At 42.6% G+C, this 19,914-nt stretch overlaps 1 protein-coding gene across 1 annotated transcript; it reads right to left on the bottom strand.

Annotated features, from left to right (window-relative positions):
• Positions 1-2,143: 2,143 nt before the first annotated feature.
• On the bottom strand, positions 2,144-18,099 carry LOC143277009 (NADH dehydrogenase [ubiquinone] flavoprotein 1, mitochondrial-like). Its single transcript, XM_076581723.1, has 14 exons — positions 17,915-18,099; positions 17,186-17,262; positions 16,235-16,324; positions 14,956-15,104; positions 12,720-12,853; positions 12,018-12,082; positions 10,353-10,457; positions 9,532-9,657; positions 8,263-8,328; positions 7,454-7,620; positions 6,120-6,273; positions 5,416-5,470; positions 4,767-4,876; positions 2,144-2,876 (listed from the first exon to the last, which is right to left on the bottom strand). Exons 1-14 carry the CDS (start codon positions 17,955-17,957, stop codon positions 2,802-2,804), a joined length of 1,416 nt encoding a protein of 471 aa, XP_076437838.1. The 5' UTR covers positions 17,958-18,099; the 3' UTR covers positions 2,144-2,801.
• Positions 18,100-19,914: the final 1,815 nt, after the last annotated feature.

Raw genomic sequence — 19,914 nt, 5'->3', positions numbered from 1 at the left:
TAAAAGCAGGCTGGGAAAGATTGCTTAAGCTGGTAATGCTTGCAGAATCGAAAAAAAATTAACCCTTTGACTGCTAAACCCTGGTAAAATGAAATTAGTGTTGTATGAAAATGAATTGCAAGAAGTACTTCTTGGCGATTTACAAATAGTGCAATTGATTTACTGACCAAAAGAAAGTTAATTCCTATAAAGAGAACTCCAATGATGGTGACTGATGTCCTGACCTGTAAGATTCGGGTTTTATCATAGTGAAATGAAAGCATTCACTGCCGAGCAAACACTGACCTCAGCAGCAGCAAAGGGGTTAATAGACAGGAACTTCACAGTGTGGGTGCAACATCTCGGTCGACAGCCTGTCAGGGTTAACACCAGGCGATTTCACTCACTCCCATAATTTTAAAACATTGCACTTTTGTCCATGTACACAGCTTGCTGAGGCTCGGTTTTTCCTTGTACTTCGTATTTTTTTTCGGCGAGAGGGGGGGGCTAGAGAGTCACAGAGAGAGACAGACAGATAGACAGTCACAGAGAGAGACAGACAGACAGAGTCACAGAGAGAGACAGACAGACAGTCACAGAGAGAGAGACAGACAGACAGACAGTCACAGAGAGAGACAGACAGAGTCACACACACACACACACACACACACACACACAGACAGAGACAGTCACAGAGAGAGAGTGACAGACCGACAGAGTCACAGAGAGAGACAGACAGTCACAGAGAGAGAGACAGACAGTCACAGAGAGTGAGAGACAGTCACACACACACACACACACTCAGACAGACAGACATACAGAGAGAGAGGGGGTGGGGTGGCTGCCTTTTGCTGTTTTAGTGGGATGACCCCAATGCTGCTCACCTCATGTCCGCCGCACCGTGTCACACTAAGGTTCCATTCCCAGTGCCTGAAATCCAGGAGGGGCCATCAATGCTAGGTTCAACATGAGGCCACCCATCACAGGATAGTGGTTTGCTGATGTTGCGGTTCAGTTTGGTTTGTGAGCGTGTGGAAAGGCTGTGCTCTGCGCTTCCTTTCATAGTATAATATAACAAGAGAGGCAAGGCCTTCAAGCCTCACTTGTGATAAATTAAGTCCCCTAGCATTAATTACAGAGTAATTTCCCTTTTTTACTATCTGCACCAAAACGTTTGCAAAATAAATAAAAATTCCATGCTTAGCAAAAGAAGTTCCTGTTTGAACAAAAATTGATGACTCCTCTTGTTGTGTCAGAATAAGAGATCAAAGTGCCAAGTTTAGAGAATACCAAAAATATAACAGTAAATGCAGCAGTTTGCATATAATTAGGCTTCTTTTTTTTTTTCTTTTTTTTGTGCCCATCCCAGAGGTGCAAGATTGTTTTAAACAAGATGACTGGAAAGAACTGAATTTTTCATATTTTTATGCCAAATTTGGTGTCAACTGACAAAGTATTTGCAGAGAAAATGTCAATGTTAAAGTTTCCCACGGACACGCAGACACACGGACACACACACACGCACACAGACAACCGAACACCGGGTTAAAACATAGACTCACTTTGTTTACACAAGCCAGTCAAAAATCACAGCGAGGAGATGACACCTTTACATCGCTAAAACATACCTTATAATGTCAGAGAAGGGAGATAATTTTTGTGCAGGTACTTATGTAAGTTTCATGTAAACAAGAAAGTTATTTCAACTATCTTTTGATCTGAAAGCTGATGTGATTGTTAAAGAATAAAACAGTGTAACTATAGAAAGGCCAAGGGGACAGGGAAGGAGCGGCGAAGGGAGGCTACCGTGGTGGCGACTGCCTTCTCTTAGAAAGTGGTTGTGTCCCTTGGCAGCGCCAACAGATGCCTGGTCTTCACGTAAACTGAACGTGCCGGTCATGCCTTCAGTTTCAGTACTGTGTGTGCAGTTTAATATTAATTTCCTTGCTCTTTGCGTGGTATGGACACTTAAAATGACAAAGAGATTTTCACACTGCAGATGATACTACATGAAAGCACATGCACAGAGAGAGTCACATCAGTGGCAAACCAGTTCATGTACACGTATGTGCATATTATTGTATGCTTGTTTGTGCATTCACACACACACACACACACACACACACACACACCATACAAACAGATCATTTCAAAACAGAAAACACAATTTTTTCTTATTTTATTTTAATCATAATACTCTCTGAGGCCTGGGTGCACACGAGAGAATACATGCTTTGACTTAAACAACAGTCTCAACTTGTGTTCCAGAACAAGAAATTTCAGAACATAAATAAAACTACAGAAACACAATCATGTCCATGACTATTTTCAGTGCACAGATATTGATATCTACATGTGAAGAAATCCTTGTGGTGACTTTTTCTTCACAATATTTTTTTTTTTCTGTGGTAAATTCCTACAGCAGACTTTCATTACCAACATTAAAAACTGCACAAGGTTCCTTTCTTTTATAGTCAATTCGATGCCAACAGATTATGAAAATAATAATATTATTATTAATAAATGTATAAAAAAAAACAAAATTAAAAAAAACCCAAACCATTTCGTACACAATAACTACAGATCACATAACGCTCTCACCCTATGCAGGATCTCAACAAGACAAAACACTGTTTTTCACACACTTAAAACATCGTTTGCTGTGTCAAGACTCTGCAGTGTCTTTCAATCCACTTCCCCCACAAAAAAATCAGTAGTTCTCTTTCACAAACACCCACTGAGCAGCTCAGGCGATACATGCTGAAGGAACTCAATACGTTCGTTCTCCTGATCTTGATGAAGACGTCTAATCAGCCCCTCCCTCAAGCAGTGGCCGCTCTCTGCTCATAGGCCTTAAACCTCTGCTCCAGTTCTGGTCGGAAATGGCGGATCAGACCCTGTAGGAGAAAAACACAAAGAAAAAAAACATTGAATACATATTGGGATGTATTCCATGAGTACACACTGTCAATCGAAAATGTAACATCCAATATCTTCCACAAAGGTAATACAGAAACTATGATGAAGATAAATCAGAAACCTTTTCTTTTTAAGAAGTGATGTGCTCAATGCATTAATGGGAGTGACTGATTTTTTTTTGTAAAGCTGGTAAGTTTCGAGCCAAGGACAGTCTTAAAAAAATCATCAAAATGTCAATATGGAAATTCATACACTACAGAGTGTACTCCAGACAAGAGATGTTGGAAAGATACAGGACTTGTGATCCAGTGTTCAAATTCATACACTACAGAGTACTCCAGACAAGAGATGTTGGAAAGATACAGGACTTGTGACCTAGTGTTCAAATTCATACACTACAGACTGTATTCCAGCCAAGAGATGTTGGAAAGATACAGGACTCGTGATCCAGTGTTCATCAAATTCATACACTACAGAGTGTACTCCAGACAAGAGATGTTGGAAAGATACAGGACTTGTGATCCAGTGTTCAAATTCATACACTACAGAGTACTCCAGACAAGAGATGTTGGAAAGATACAGGACTTGTGATCCAGTGTTCATCAATTCATACACTACAGACTGTACTCCAGCCAACAGATGTTGGAAAGATACAGGACTTGTGATCCAGTGTTCATCAATTCATACACTACAGACTGTACTCCAGCCAAGAGATGTTGGAAAGATACAGGACTTGTGACCCAGTGTTCAAATTCATACACTACAGAGTACTCCAGCCAAGAGATGTTGGAAAGATATAGGACTTGTGACCCAGTGTTCAAATTCATACACTACAGAGAGTACTCCAGCCAAGAGATGTTGGAAAGATACAGGACTTGTGATCCAGTGTTCATCAAATTCATACACTACAGAGAGTACTCCAGCCAAGAGATGTTGGAAAGATATAGGACTTGTGACCCAGTGTTCATCAAATTCATACACTACAGAGTACTCCAGCCAAGAGATGTTGGAAAGATACAGGACTTGTGACCCAGTGTTCATCAATGACCAGAGTTCAAGGCCCCATTCAACCATTGTGTTCTGTCCTTGGGGAATATACTATCCTACAATTTTTCCTCACTCTGAATAGGTACCTGCCTTTAGTCGTGAAGGTAATTGAGCCCCGCCTTCCAATGCCGAGCCCTAGATACAGTAAATATGAATTCACTACCTGGTGTCTGAAAGGCTATGGGACCTTATTAAAGAGAGTGAATTAATTAGACAAACAACAAGGACGCCAAAGAGTCGATAGACAGAAAGAAATACGAAAAAACTTAGCCGTATGCGGAGCACAGGAACAGGTGTCGAGATGGCTGCCAGAAAAAGAGGGCGCTAGCTAGCGGGACAAAGGGGAGGTTACCTACTTCCGGGAGGTTATCGGCCGTAGTTACTTTCGTTTTCTCCGCATGGGCGGATAGTAGTTTGCACAGGACAGGAATGTCAGACCCCTGCCGGAGTCTGCACTAGTTGGGTCACAGTTAAGTATGTGTAATTAAACAACCCTTTCATCACTGGTCAATTCAGATTGCAGCACTCCCTGACACCAGAAGCACAGAAAAGATGGCGTCTAAGAATAGTTGGGAATTCCCCTGTGACATGAACCAAATATGGCCTATCCTACCTCAAAAATTAAGAGCAGCAGTTTCATGGATAACTGAACCATGATCTGGTCGCGTTTCAGCGACGTCGGCGCTCGGCCTGGTGGTGAAATGGTACTCTAGCTCCGACCCATGGCATCATCAACATTTGTCCCCCCCGCCCTCTCCCCGTCCCCCCTTCACACACACACACAGCCCAAACCAGCACCCCCTCCCTCCCCCTGTCCTGACCTGCACGGGCCAGGCAGCACCGTCGCCCAGGGCACAGATGGTGTGACCTTCAATCTGCTTGCTCAGTTCATACAGCATGTCGATCTCCTCAGGGCGGGCGTTGCCTTGGGCTACACACACACACACACATACATGACATGTTCAAGTTATTGTGATAGAGGAGAGGCAAGAAGAGGGAGAAGAGAGAGACAGGGTGGAGCAGGAGGGAGGAGGTAGTGGGGGCTGGGGGCGGGGGGGGTGGATGAGAAGGTGGTAGTAATTTTTTTTTTTATACTTTACTGATAATCTGAGCAATGATGATTTTTTTTTTCTTTAAGGGGGGGTAATATTCTATACAGCAATATGGAAAAAATCCCTAAATTTGGTATTTACAAATAATGAAAATGATTTTGAAGGTGATAATGACCCTAAGAACTTTATACTTAAGGTATATTTTGAGATTTAATATGCTGTCACCTGTTTTTTGTGGGGGAACAAATGATTTTTTTTTTAAAAAAAAAAAAGAAGAAAAAAGCAAATGAAAAATCAATAATAAAAACACCCTTCCTCAACACCAAAGCATTAAATGATATAAAACAAAAACAGTGAAGTTAGTTCACATCTAATACCCTTTCCCAGGGAGTCAGGTCAAGACATGCGATGTACTTACTGAATCTGTGCATGACCTTCATCATCCACGTCACACCCTCCCGACATGGCGTGCACTGAAATCAGAAACATACAACAACGTTAACCGAATACACACCGGAACTGGCATCTGGCTTTTTCATACTTCTGAAAAATTTCATATAAAACGTAATGTGGTGTAGCACATGTTTTGACACCTCTGTGAAACTGACACAGGCTGATTCGAACACAACCACCCAACAACCACCCCCCTTAACACTAACATATCTAGCAGTCTGCACTGTGAAGGAGACACTTGCTCTGATACCAAGTCATTGTCTTCAGTAGGGGGCTTAGTATGTCGTGCCTTACACGCTATACCAAGTCATTATTGTCATCAGTACGAGGCTAGTATGTTGTGCCCTACACACTAAATCAGAACAGGCACTACTGAACAACACCAAAGTGACTCAGCCTCAGTGCAGGGTCTCCTCTGGTGTGTGGCCTCCTGGCGACCTAGCACTGACAGTTCCCTGGTTGGACTGCCAGCACTGGGACTACGACAGAGGAACCCAAGTATGGCCGTGTATAGGGGGGATTCGGAATAAGCGACATAGGAGTTATACCACTGAAATGGTGCAGACGATGGGACAGCAAAAAACAAAAACAAAAAAAACCCACTAGTAAACCTTTACTCCCTCTCCATATTTTCCTTTTTCTATCATTTTGAGTGTTCAGTCTTCCTACCTGGCCACAGCTCTCATGCTTGTAGAAGTCGATGAGACGAGAGATGCATCGAACGACGTCTGCACTCTTGTTCATGACGATGATGGCGGCAGTGCCCAGACCTGTCTGTGCCTGGACCAGGGCATCAAAGTCCATCAGCACGTCGTCACACACACTGCAACACACACACACACACACACACACACAATACTTAGAAAAAATAACTAATGAGAATTCAAGTCTATGTCCATGTAGCATCTACTGCCACGACAGCACCCACCCACTTGTGTCCCACAAGTGGCCTCACCAGCCACCTCCTGACCCACAGCCACAGATCTTCTGTTCTGATTCTTGAAGCCATGGTCATCTTCGAATCCGAAGGACGAACATCGTCATTTTAAGGTGTGGAAGTAGTACTAAAATAACTGTAAATGTAGCAGATAAAACAAACTTCAATTATGTTGTTTTTCTCCACTATCACGCTGTGTGTTGAATACACACACACAGTAACACACACACACACACAAAATACGACACAACACACCCACGCAGAGACACACACACACACACACACAATACAACACAACACACCCACGCAGAGACACACACACACAATACAACACAACACACCCACGCAGAGACACACACACACACACACACAATACAACACAACACACCCACGCAGAGACACACACACACACACACACAATACAACACAACACACCCACGCAGAGACACACACACACAATACAACACAACACACCCACGCAGAGACACACACACACACACAATACAACACAACACACCCACGCAGAGACACACACACACAATACAACACAACACACCCACGCAGAGACACACACACACACACACACAATACAACACAACACACCCACGCAGAGACACACACACACACACACACAATACAACACAACACACCCACGCAGAGACACACACACACACACAATACAACACAACACACCCACGCAGAGACACACACACACAATACAACACAACACACCCACGCAGAGACACACACACACACACACACAATACAACACAACACACCCACGCAGAGACACACACACACACACAATACAACACAACACACCCACGCAGAGACACACACACACAATACAACACAACACACCCACGCAGAGACACACACACACACACACACACAACACAACACACCCACGCAGAGACACACACACAAACCCATCCACTCCCACACACAGACAAGGGAGCTGAAACTCCTTGCGATTAGAGATGTGAATCAGCCCCCAAGAAAGACAACCATTTCCCTCACCCCAAACCCCTACCACCACCACCCCTCCCCCCTAACACCCACACACCTCTTGGGGATGAGAGGGGTGGAGGACCCCCCAGGGATGATGGCCAGGAGGTTCTCCCAGCCCCCGATGACGCCCCCAGAGTGTCTCTCGATCAGCTCCCTCAGAGGGATGGACATCTCCTCCTCCACTGTGGTGGGGTTGTTCACGTGGCCGGAGATGTTGAACAGCTGGGGAACAGTCACAGAGCGATACAGAGCACAGTACGTCCTATGGTACTGTATGGCAGTAATCATAGCAATGATAACAATCATAATATCAAAACAGTATAATGGTAATCATTGTAATGATGATAATTGTAATCATATCAATGATGGTGATAATCATAATAACACTGATGATGATGATGATGATATGACTATCATAGTAGCAATAATGATAAATGATGAGGATGCTTATGATTTTCATAACTTAGGAAACTGAGTGTCGTGATAACAGTACTACCACTACTACAGCTACTACTGATAATAACACTGACAAAAATTATCATGATTATATTATTAGAGCCCAAAGCACAATTTTTTTTTTTTTCTTTTTTTTTTACCAAGCAGAAAAACCGAACAAAAATTGGTTGATCTCACAACACACAAGTCAACTCAGCAGCAGCAGCAGTCAAGGACAAAAGACTTGAATCTCCACGTCATTAACACCATGTCTGCATCTCCACCTTTCACACACACACACACACACACACACTCTCCTCCATCCATCTCATACACACAAACTAACTCCCTCACACACACACACACACACACACACACACACACACACACACATAATGTACAACAGACTGTATGACTCATAACCCTCACCTTGGTCCCCCTGTTGCGTTCTCTACCCAGACCTGCGAACCAGTCCCCTCCACGCCGACAGATGCTCTGTATTGGAAGTAGTCAAACAATAGAGTCTGCGCACTAGTGGGTCACGGTTAAGTATGTGTAGTTAAATTGCCAATTAAAAGTAAGATTGTTAACATTATTTACTACCAGAACAAATATATATCAAACCAGATACGCACTTCTGGTTTGTGTTCGAACTGGACTTTAAAATTTTCTTTTCGAAAAGAGCTTGCTTAAGTGTGCATTTCTGTATTCCAATATGAACATAAAAAATGAGGAAGACAAGTACTGTATACTGATTTGTAAAGTTTGCTGCAAGGGCAAGATACAGTTTGGAATATTGAGGACAAAGCAATAAAACAGTTGCATCTCTACACATATGCCTTTTTTAGCTGCTACTAAGATATGCTTTCACCCCATCTTTTCCAGCAAATGTACACCTAACACCAACCTCCAGACCACCGTCCCTCCCCGACCTCCACACTACTGTCCCTCCCAACTCAACTGTATGCACAAAGACCCACACCCACACAAAAGCACCCCCACCACCCCCAAGACCCTTCACCATACACACAAACACACCCAAACAAAAGCACCCCTCACACCCCCACTCACACAAATGCACCCACACTAAAGCACCCCCCAAACACACACACATCCACACACACACAAACATCCACCCACACAAACACACCCACACACAAACATCCACCCACACAAACACACCCACACCCAAACACACACACACATGAACATCCACCCACACAAACACATCCACACCCACACACAAACATCCACCCACTTACACACACAAACACATCCACACACATACACAAACATACACCCACACACACACAAACATCAACATACACACACACACACAAACATCCACCCACACACACACAAACATCAACATACACACACACACACAAACATACACCCACACACACACAAACATCAACATACACACACACACACACAAAAACATACACCCACACACACAAACATCAACACACACACACACACACACACACACAAACATCAACACACACACACACACACACACACACACAAACATCAACATACACACCCACACACAAACATCAACATACACACCCATACACAAACATCAACATACACACCCACACACAAACACCCACCCACACACAAACCACACAAAGCACCCCCTACACACACACACCAACACCCACACCACCACACACAGACCAGCACCCCACTCACAGGTGCCACAGCCACAGTCTCCACATTGGCCACAGTGGTGGGACAGCCGAACACACCCACGTCAGCCGGGAACGGGGGTTTGAGTCTGGGCTTGCCTTGTTTGCCCTCCAGGGATTCGATCAGCGCCTGTAGACAACATTGAAAAGTTGGCTCAAAAGTCCCCAAGCTTCTTCATGTCAGTGAATTCATGTATGTTGTGTCAAAGGCTCGGCATGGGAAGGCGGGGCCCAGTCCTCTCCTTGCGATGCTTTAACCTTCCTCGCTTGAAGTCAGGTACCCATTCACACCTGGGTGGAGTGAGGGAAATCTGACTAAAGTGATTTTCCACAAGGACACACAAAAACCATGTGAAAAGAGGACCCCCCAACTCCGATCACTGCCAGCTGGTACACTGTAGTTAAGTTGTGAAAGACATTCATATACAAAGTAGTTGATATTATACACAGTCCTGCAGCATACACAAGAGCTTTCTACACAAAATAAACATCAATCTGGTTCATTCTGCAAATACGCTTAACAACACTTGCAAGAAGAACAGGATCACTTTTGTTTCTTTCTTTCTTTCTTTCACTGCCATTACCTTTTCTTGCCTTTTTATTTCCTGTCTCTCTGTTCAGTTATAAACCAAGCAGTTTCTGTAACACTGATCATTCTCCAATTCATCAGAGTCTCAGGCATGTCAACATGGTTGTTATTATGGTTAGCATTTACTGCTAATAACGCTACTTTTACCGTCAGGCAAATACCATCACTGTAAAAATCACCAATGTTTTTATTTCATTTTATTTTGCATAGTTTTGTTGTTGTGTTCACACACTCACTGTCTCCTCCCCACAGATGTAGGCCCCAGCACCACGGTGAACGAAAACGTCAAAGTCGTAGCCAGACCCACAGGCGTTCTTCCCGATCAGTCCTGCATCGTACGCCTGTCACACACATCAGTAATGTCAGTGCTGGACCTTTCTTTTTCACCAGGCACAAGGGACATGGTAAACTGAATGTATACACCAAGTTTTGTACATCACTACAGCAATGCAGAGGACTATCAATGATAAACAAGCTAGCCAACCAGAGTTCCAAGAAAAACAAACACAAACCAACCAAGTTTTGAAAAATATCATGAATAACATAATTAATAAAACACAAATACTAACACATGCACATTCCATATAAAAAATTACAATACAAGATTACCCCCCCACTTCCCTCCCCCCCCCCCAAAAAAGGACGTGGAAAATCCTGAAGCCAACACTTTTCCATTCACTAATAAATCAATATACATGTGATAAGCATGACATAATGCCAAACCATACAAACACTCACACAGTCCCAAGTCTTTGGATTTTATTTCATTCAAAAGTTAACCCTTTGAACCCTGACCACCGCTTTACCGGTGGTAGAGAAAAATGATGTAATTTTTTACACACCAGTTGAGCGGTGCGTAAACACCTGTGTCGTGTTTTGCTATTGGTTGACTTATATTGAAGAGCCAATCAGAAAAAACGTAATATTCTGACATCAGCAAATGTAGTACCAACATGGCCGCGCCTTTTCACTGTGTTTTGTGCATGTGCTTTGGATAAAAAAGATCGATTTCAATATAAGTCAACCAATGGCAAAACACGACACAAGTGTTTACGCACTGCTCAACCGGTGGCTAGGCATTATGTCATTTTTCTCTACCACCAGTAAAGTGGTGGTCAGGGCACTCTTTTTGTATCTGCCGTGACACATTAAATACCAATTATTTACAAATTTTGGCTCAGGAGCTCAGGCAGAAGGGTTAAAATTGCCCAGGAACTCAGAGCTCAAAGGGTTAATAAAGTACACACTAGCAATGAGTCAGGATGCCAATATATCCAAAGTGTTCTTTTAGTTATTGGTGCTAGTGGTTTTTTCCCCCCAAGAAAAGTATCCAACTGATGAACAACAGCAAAATTTGAGAGACTGGTTCCAGTACTGCTGTCAATACATCTGATTATTCTAACATTAATTCTCCTATCTATTTTTTTCATCCACAAGTTCATTTGGAAGTGAAACATTAACTGACAGTTTCGGTTGCTCTCTTTTTCTCCGCATAGGCGGATAGTAATTTGCACAGGACAGGAATGTCAGACCCCTGCCGGAGTCTGCACTAGTTGGGTCACGGTTAAGTATGTGTAATTAAATGACAGTTTCGGTTTCAGTAGCTCAAGAAGCGTCACTGCGTTCGGACAAATCCATATACGCTACAACACATCCGCCAAGTAGATGCCTGACCAGCAGCGTAACCCAACGCACTTAGTCAGGCCTTGAGAAAAAAAACACAAAAAAACACAAAAAAACCTGACAGTTAATTACCAATGGTACAGAGTCCCACCCCTCTGTTGTTGTTTTGTTTCTTTGTTTGTCTTTTGTTTGTTTGTTTGTTTGTTGTTTTTTTTAACAGATGATCCACTGGATGGAAAACCCAAACCCCAAGTCAACAAAAACCAAAACCACCTCACCTCCTTCACAGCCATCTGAAGGTTGGAGGCTTCATTGTAGAACTCTCCTCGGATGTAGATGTACGCTGCAATACAGTTTTCACAATTCATAAAGACAGCAAGAATGCATTAAAGCAAGAAACAGACGGCAGGTGAGCGAGAGAGAGATACGGAGACAGAAACTGAGACAGACTAAAAAATACAGAGACCTACATAAGGAGAGGAAGAGACAGAGGGGACAGAGGGCAGGAAAGAGAGAGAAAGACAGAGAAAGAGAGAGAGAGAGAGAATAAGACAGAATGCTAAAGCAAAATATTTATTCATACTGATTCAGATTATGGTCCCTGACAGAAGGGAAAGGAGGAGTTTGTATTACACTCCTTGTTTGGTGTTACATATACTTACCATGTCAAACTGATGCAAACTAGGCCTATCGGTTTGCTCTGCTTGGCCAAATTTTGCGCGGCTAACAGTGAAAAGACGAGCAGTCTTGCCCCGGTCCGCTCTTATAACACAAGTAAATCTTGTAAAATGACAATGAACAGTGGAACAAAACAGAGTAAGATAGACAGAAAGAGACAGACAACAGACAGACAACAGACTGACAGACAGACCAACACACAGACAAGAAACAAACAGATAGACAGACTGACTGACCAACAGACAGACAGACAAGGTACAGACAGACAAACAGACCAACAAACAGACAGACAGGAAACCAACCAGCGATGGCGTTCATGGACCTGCCAGCCACCAGACAGCCCTCGATCAGCTTGTGGGGGTCATGTCGCATGATCTCCCGGTCCTTGCAGGTGCCCGGCTCACCCTCGTCAGCGTTCACCACCAGGTACTTGGGTCTGTCAACACAGCAGGTAACTGAGTCTGTTGACACAACAGTATTTTGGGTCTGTTACCACAGGTACTTGGGTCTGTCAACACAGCAGGTAACTGAGTCTGTTGACACAACAGTATTTTGGGTCTGTTACCACAGGTATTTGGGTCTGTCATCATAGCAATGGAGAGACTAGTGGCAGAGCAAGGCAAGATATACAATGATGCGAAAGACCAGCATGGCTAGGACTGGTAACTTCAATCTCCAGTCAACAGCACTAGCAGCAGAAATTGATCAGAGGAAGCAACAGATTGTGAGGAGTGCAAGTTTTGCTATTGTGGAGATAGAGCTGGGGCCGGTTTTTTGTTTGTTTTTTTTTGTGTGTTTTTTTTAAACTGCTCCTTTCCAGAACAGAATTTAAAAGATAGGTAGAATACAAAGTGTGGTTTCCTTCTTCCTTCTTCTTTTCGTGTTCGTGTTGACATCTAAAAGTTATCTGTTCTCTGAGGGCTTGTTTATTAATGCATGAATGAGAAAGAAAGAGACAGACAGATAAACAGAGACAGAGAGAGAATGAGAACCTGAAAAATGCAATGAAATTTTTGTATTGCCTGTACTTTTTTTTTCTTCTTCTAAATTCTCTGATCGCCTACTCTTAGAAGAAAAAACAAAGAGTCGCTCTCTTCCCTATCTCTTGTTTATCATCAACAGAGTCAGATTTCAGTTCTCTGATCACCTTTGTTCCAGCTCTCTTTGATGCATTTTTTTTTTTGTCCCTTGTCTTTTTATTTCATTTCTTGCAGTCTTTCTTGCTTTTTTTCCTTCGTTTTTTCCCTTTCAAAGGTGAGAAGAAAAAAAAAAGTTTCAATTATATTCTATTGCCCTAAGAAATCAAATTAATTCCAAAATATTTTCTCCCCCTTCCCCCTCTCTAGTCTAGTGTTCAACACGTCAGGGTTACCTTCCATCTGAGGTTCCCCCTCTCTAGTCTAGTGTTCAACACGTCAGGGTTACCTTCCATCTGGGGTTCCCCCTCTATAGTCTAGTGTTCAACACGTCAGGGTTACCTTCCATCTGAGGTTCCCCCTCTATAGTCTAGTGTTCAACACATCAGGGTTACCTTCCATCTGAGGTTCCCCCTCTCTAGTCTAGTGTTCAACACGTCAGGGTTACCTTCCATCTGAGGTTCCCCCTCTATAGTCTAGTGTTCAACACGTCAGGGTTACCTTCCATCTGAGGTTCCCCCTCTATAGTCTAGTGTTCAACACGTCAGGGTTACCTTCCATCTGAGGTTCCCCCTCTATAGTCTAGTGTTCAACACGTCAGGGTTACCTTCCATCTGAGGTTCCCCCTCTATAGTCTAGTGTTCAACACGTCAGGGTTACCTTCCATCTGAGGTTCCCCCTCTATAGTCTAGTGTTCAACACGTCAGGGTTACCTTCCATCTGAGGTTCCCCCTCTCTAGTCCAGTGTTCAACACGTCAGGGTTACCTTCCATCTGAGGTTCCCCCTCTCTAGTCCAGTGTTCAACACGTCAGGGTTACCTTCCATCTGGGGTTCCCCCTCTCTAGTCCAGTGTTCAACACGTCAGGGTTACCTTCCATCTGAGGTTCCCCCTCTCTAGTCCAGTGTTCAACACGTCAGGGTTACCTTCCATCTGAGGTTCCCCCTCTCTAGTCCAGTGTTCAACACGTCAGGGTTACCTTCCATCTGAGGTTCCCCCTCTCTAGTCTAGTGTTCAACACGTCAGGGTTACCTTCCATCTGAGGTTCCCCCTCTATAGTCTAGTGTTCAACACGTCAGGGTTACCTTCCATCTGAGGTTCCCCCTCTCTAGTCTAGTGTTCAACACGTCAGGGTTACCTTCCATCTGAGGTTCCCCCTCTCTAGTCTAGTGTTCAACACGTCAGGGTTACCTTCCATCTGAGGTTCCCCCTCTCTAGTCTAGTGTTCAACACGTCAGGGTTACCTTCCATCTGAGGTTCCCCCTCTATAGTCTAGTGTTCAACACGTCAGGGTTACCTTCCATCTGAGGTTCCCCCTCTCTAGTCCAGTGTTCAACACGTCAGGGTTACCTTCCATCTGAGGTTCCCCCTCTCTAGTCTAGTGTTCAACACGTCAGGGTTACCTTCCATCTGAGGGTTTGTTCATGAATCCCCACTTCATGCCCGTGGGGAAGCCGGCACCCCCACGCCCCCTCAGCCCTGACGTGGTGATCTCCTTCAGGATCCACTCGTGGCCCTTGTCCATGATCTCCTTTGTTTTGTACCAGTCACCCTGAGAACAGACATAGCAGATTGATGATCAGTCTGAAACAGCTGCATTACCTCCCCACCCTGAGAACAGACATAGCAGATTGATGATCAGTCTGAAACAGCTGCATTACCTCACACCCTGAGAACAGACATAGCAGATTGATGATCAGTCTGAAACAGCTGCATTACCTCACACCCTGAGAACAGACATAGCAGATTGATGATCAGTCTGAAACAGCTGCATTACCTCACACGCTGAGAGCAGACATAGCAGATTGATGATTTTTGTTTCAGTCTGAAACAGCTGCATTACCTCACACGCTGAGAGCAGACATAGCAGATTGATGATTTTTGTTTCAGTCTGAAACAGCTGCATTACCTCACACCCTGAGAGCAGACATAGCAGATTGATGATTTTTGTTTCAGTCTGAAACAGCTGCATTACCTCACACCCTGAGAGCAGACATAGCAGATTGATGATTTTTGTTTCAGTCTGAAACAGCTATATTACCTCACACCCTGAGAGCAGACATAGCAGATTGATGATTTTTGTTTCAGTCTGAAACAGCTGTATTACCTCACACCCTGAAAAAAGACACACTGGACTGGTGATTTCTTTCTTTGTTTCAGTCTGAAATCACTGCATCACCTCCATAATTATACATGTGATCGCTAAATCATAAGAAGTGTGCCACTTTGTAAATCTTCCCTCAGTCTGATTTCAGACTACAGTTTGCCGAATCTCTTGCCTGGAAAACAACACAAGGTGAAGGAATGAAATTTATAAAGAAATAGAAAACTATCTGAAAACAGGAATTAAATAAAAATAAATATAAATAAAACTATCTTAATGAAATTATACATAAAAAAATTTAACATTTAAAAAAAGATAGGTATAGCTGGTTGTTGTTTTTTAATAATTGGGATGTATCAAAATTATTAAAATTGTCAAGTAGTTAAAACAACCAAAACAAAAAACCATACCAGACTTAAAGTCACGCACACACACAATTCACACACATATAAACACATATACACACACACACAAACACACAACAATATACATACAAGCATGCAAGCGCACAAACACACACACACACACACACACACAGTGACACACACACACTCAGAGATGACCACAGTGTGACTTACCCTGGATAATGCCCCCTTGAGCTTCCAGTCATGTCGTCCATACAAGTTGGTGAAGATACGATCGTCATCCTTCAGAGGGCCAAATTTGGTCTGCAACACGAACATTTGCTTCAGTTACAGTAACGTTTTTCAAGAAAACAAGTACAACAAAACAGGTAATGCATGAGCAAAAATACATCATAAACATAGAAAAATACATGAACGAATGAATCAAAAGATAAATGCCTATAAAAAGAACAAAATCATAAATAAATTCGGACTTCGATATACAGACTTATTCTGACCATTGAAACATATTTGATAATTTTATCACAACATCTTCTATTTCTGAATTTTCATAAGGAAATTAATTTATTTACTGTAACAATAAGGCAAATGAGTTTCCATCACATGATTGGCACTAGTCTCTCTGTGGGCTGATGCATTTTACTGTAATTGATCTATACTCTGTATACGTTTCAAAATTGTTATGACTTAAGCAAATAATTGGGACAATATTGTTTCATGACAATGACTTGGTTCTTAAAGCAAAACAGAAGTTTCTTCAACAGTAAACATGAACAGAATTGCAGATAAGTAAATATACAGACTGATACAACAAATATACAGACTAGTATTAGTGATAGAGACTCTAACAGAGCTCAGCCTGTTGGTATGTTTTGCTTTCCACACACACACACACACACACACACACATATATATATATATATATATATATATATATATATATATATAAGGAGAGAGAGAGTCACAGAGAGAGAGAGAGACAGACAGACAGACAGACAGATATAGATTGATAGATAATAAACTATAATCTTCAATGTTTTCTTTCAATCCACTAATAACTTTCATTCTCCTTTTTTTCTATGTTATTCAATAAAAATGTCATTTTCTTTCAAAAGCACAATACTTACATATAGTATATACCCTTCACTGTAATAATATACTGACCTTTTCTGTTTTGGGGGCCTGTGCTGTGCTGCTCGCCCTCACCAATGTCGCCACTGGAGCCAGTGACTGACTGCGAGCTGTACATCAACACATAAAATATAATTTTACTTTCTATTTTCTAATTTATAAAATCAATGCTAAAAAAACAACAACATAGTACCAAAAATAGCAACAACAACAACAATAACAACAATCATCATCATCATCAATCATTATCATCATACATTATACTTATAATAGCCATCTTATATATTACAATTCAATATCCATAAAAGGTTTGATCCTGTTAATCTGTCTGCAACTCTTTCTTTCAAATTCTCCTTCACGACAAACATCACCTTAGTTGATCTGCTGATCAGTGGATAATGATAGTTATTGCTGTGGTACTTGGTAGCTGCATGCATGTGATACATGTTGGGTATAAACTATGAATATATTATTATTACTACTAAATATTTCCTTAACAATAACATAAAGCTGTTTCTCTTTAATCATACAGGATGAGATGTGTGTGTGTGTGTGTGTGTGTGTGTGTGTGTGTGTGTGTGTGTGTGTGTGTGTGTGTGTGTGTGTGTCTGAATACATACTTTGTTATAAATAAATGTTATGATGGCTTGTATATCATCATTACACAACGAAACATCAATATTGGTCACATAAAAGCTTCTGCTACTAACAACTGTTCCCGGTTAGTACTGTCCCGAATTAAAATGAATGCACTCAACTCACCTATGCATCCAAAAGCAGGCGAAAGCCGAGACAAGCTTGCCATGTCTGTTGCCTCGGTAGGTAATGAACGACGACTGAGTTGTTGAGTGCGATCGCAGGTTTAGCTATGTTTTGAAACCTCGACCTTTGCATAACCTACCATATCATGGCGGCGTCCATTACACAACAGTCCCGCACAAACTGTAGCTTTTATGAAACGGTATTAAATGCCAAGGAATTCATTTTGCTGTCGTTCACAAGCAAGAGTTACATCTATTCACATTTGTTCGTTCTATACATAAGAAATCAACGCTTTCTTTTTCGTATTTAGGTACAGTGCATTGTATGCAAACGTTTTTTAGCTGGAGGTTCGTCTGCTTTTATATCACCGCGGGACTAATGTCGTTGGCAAGCTTTCAGTTTGAGTTGGTCAAGTTGCCAATGCATTTTTAATTCAGCACGTCTATTCATTTGCAGAAATGAAAATTTGCTGGCGTTTTACTTAAAGCAATGTATTCACGCGCGCGTATACACGCGAGGCCGTATAATTGTGATACACACACACTGTGTGAGTGTGCGAGTGCGTGTGTGTCCAGTGTGAATTTGTGTGTGTGTACACGTGTGTATGAGTACACATGTGTGTGTGTATGCCTCTGTATGTGTTTGTGTGTGTGCCTGTGTGTGTGTGTGTGCCTGTGTGTATGCAAGGTTGTGCGAATGCATGTTACGCCCGTGTATATAACACATAATTTTGACGGGCGCAGTAGCCGAGTGTTTGGGGCGTTGGACTTAATCTGAGGGTCCCGGGTTCGAATCACGGTGACGGCGCCTGGTGGGTAAAGGGTGGAGATTTTTCCCATCTCCCAGGTTAACATATGTGCAGACCTGCTAGTGCCTGACCCCCCTTCGTGTGTATATGCAAGCAGAAGATCAAGTACGCACGTTAAAGATCCTGTCACTCATGTCAGTGTTCGGTGGGTTATGGAGACACGAAAATACCCAGCATGCATGAACCACGACAGCGTCATCGGCAAGTCGATGTTGGTCGTGTAACGGAAAGAAGAAGAAGAAAAGAATTTTGCGTACCCAAGTGTGTGTATGTGAGAGATGTGTGTGTGTGTGGACCAGTGTGCATGAGCTGTAAAAGTATCAGCATGATCTTTCTCTTCACTGAAAAAACAAGACTCAGTATAACAAAAACTGATAAAAAATATCTTCCCGAAATTTTTGTTGATTTTTTTTTTCTTTTCATTTTTGACTGGTGAATTTACAAATAAACTATTCTCCAAGTCCGTTTTTTGTCATTATCTGAATGACCTTAGCACACCTTTAGATACCCACACACACGCACATGTACACACCTACACACAGTATGTATAAACACAAACATGAGCAAACACACACACACATGTACACCCACCCACCCACACACACAAACATGAGCAAACACACACACACATGTACACCCCCCCCCCACCCCAACCCCCCCCCCCCACCCCCACACACACACAAACGCACACACAGATTGAGTTCACATTTATTTTATGAATCATATACATACACAAGTTTAGCAAATCAGAAAATGCGCACACAAAGAAACTGAAACATGGAAGCCATTCTAAAAGACAACAAGACAGCTGCACATAACTGAAGAACAACATTGCTTGTCAGTGAGAGATGAGAAGGAAAGACGGAGAGATCAAAAAGTATGGTTGAAGAAAACTCACAGCCCAACAAACAGATACAGATGAAATAGGAGAGACGGGCGCAATAGCCAAATGGTTAAAGCGTTGGACCCTCAATCTGAGGGTCCCAGGTTCGAATCACGGTGACAGCGCCTGGTGGGTAAAGGGTGGAGATTTTTACGATCTCCAAGGTCAACATATGTGCAGACCTGCTAGTGCCTGAACCCCCTTCGTGTGCAGAAGATCAAATACGCACGTTAAAGATCCTGTAATCCATGTCAGCGTTCGGTGGGTTATGGAAACAAGAACATACCCAGCATGCACACCCCCCGAAAG

Source organism: Babylonia areolata, chromosome 33, assembly GCF_041734735.1.
Source record: "Babylonia areolata isolate BAREFJ2019XMU chromosome 33, ASM4173473v1, whole genome shotgun sequence".
Classification (NCBI taxonomy): Eukaryota; Metazoa; Mollusca; class Gastropoda; order Neogastropoda; family Buccinidae; genus Babylonia; species Babylonia areolata.
The sequence above is the reverse complement of the archived record's forward strand: the minus strand, read 5'-3'. Positions and strand labels throughout refer to the sequence as shown.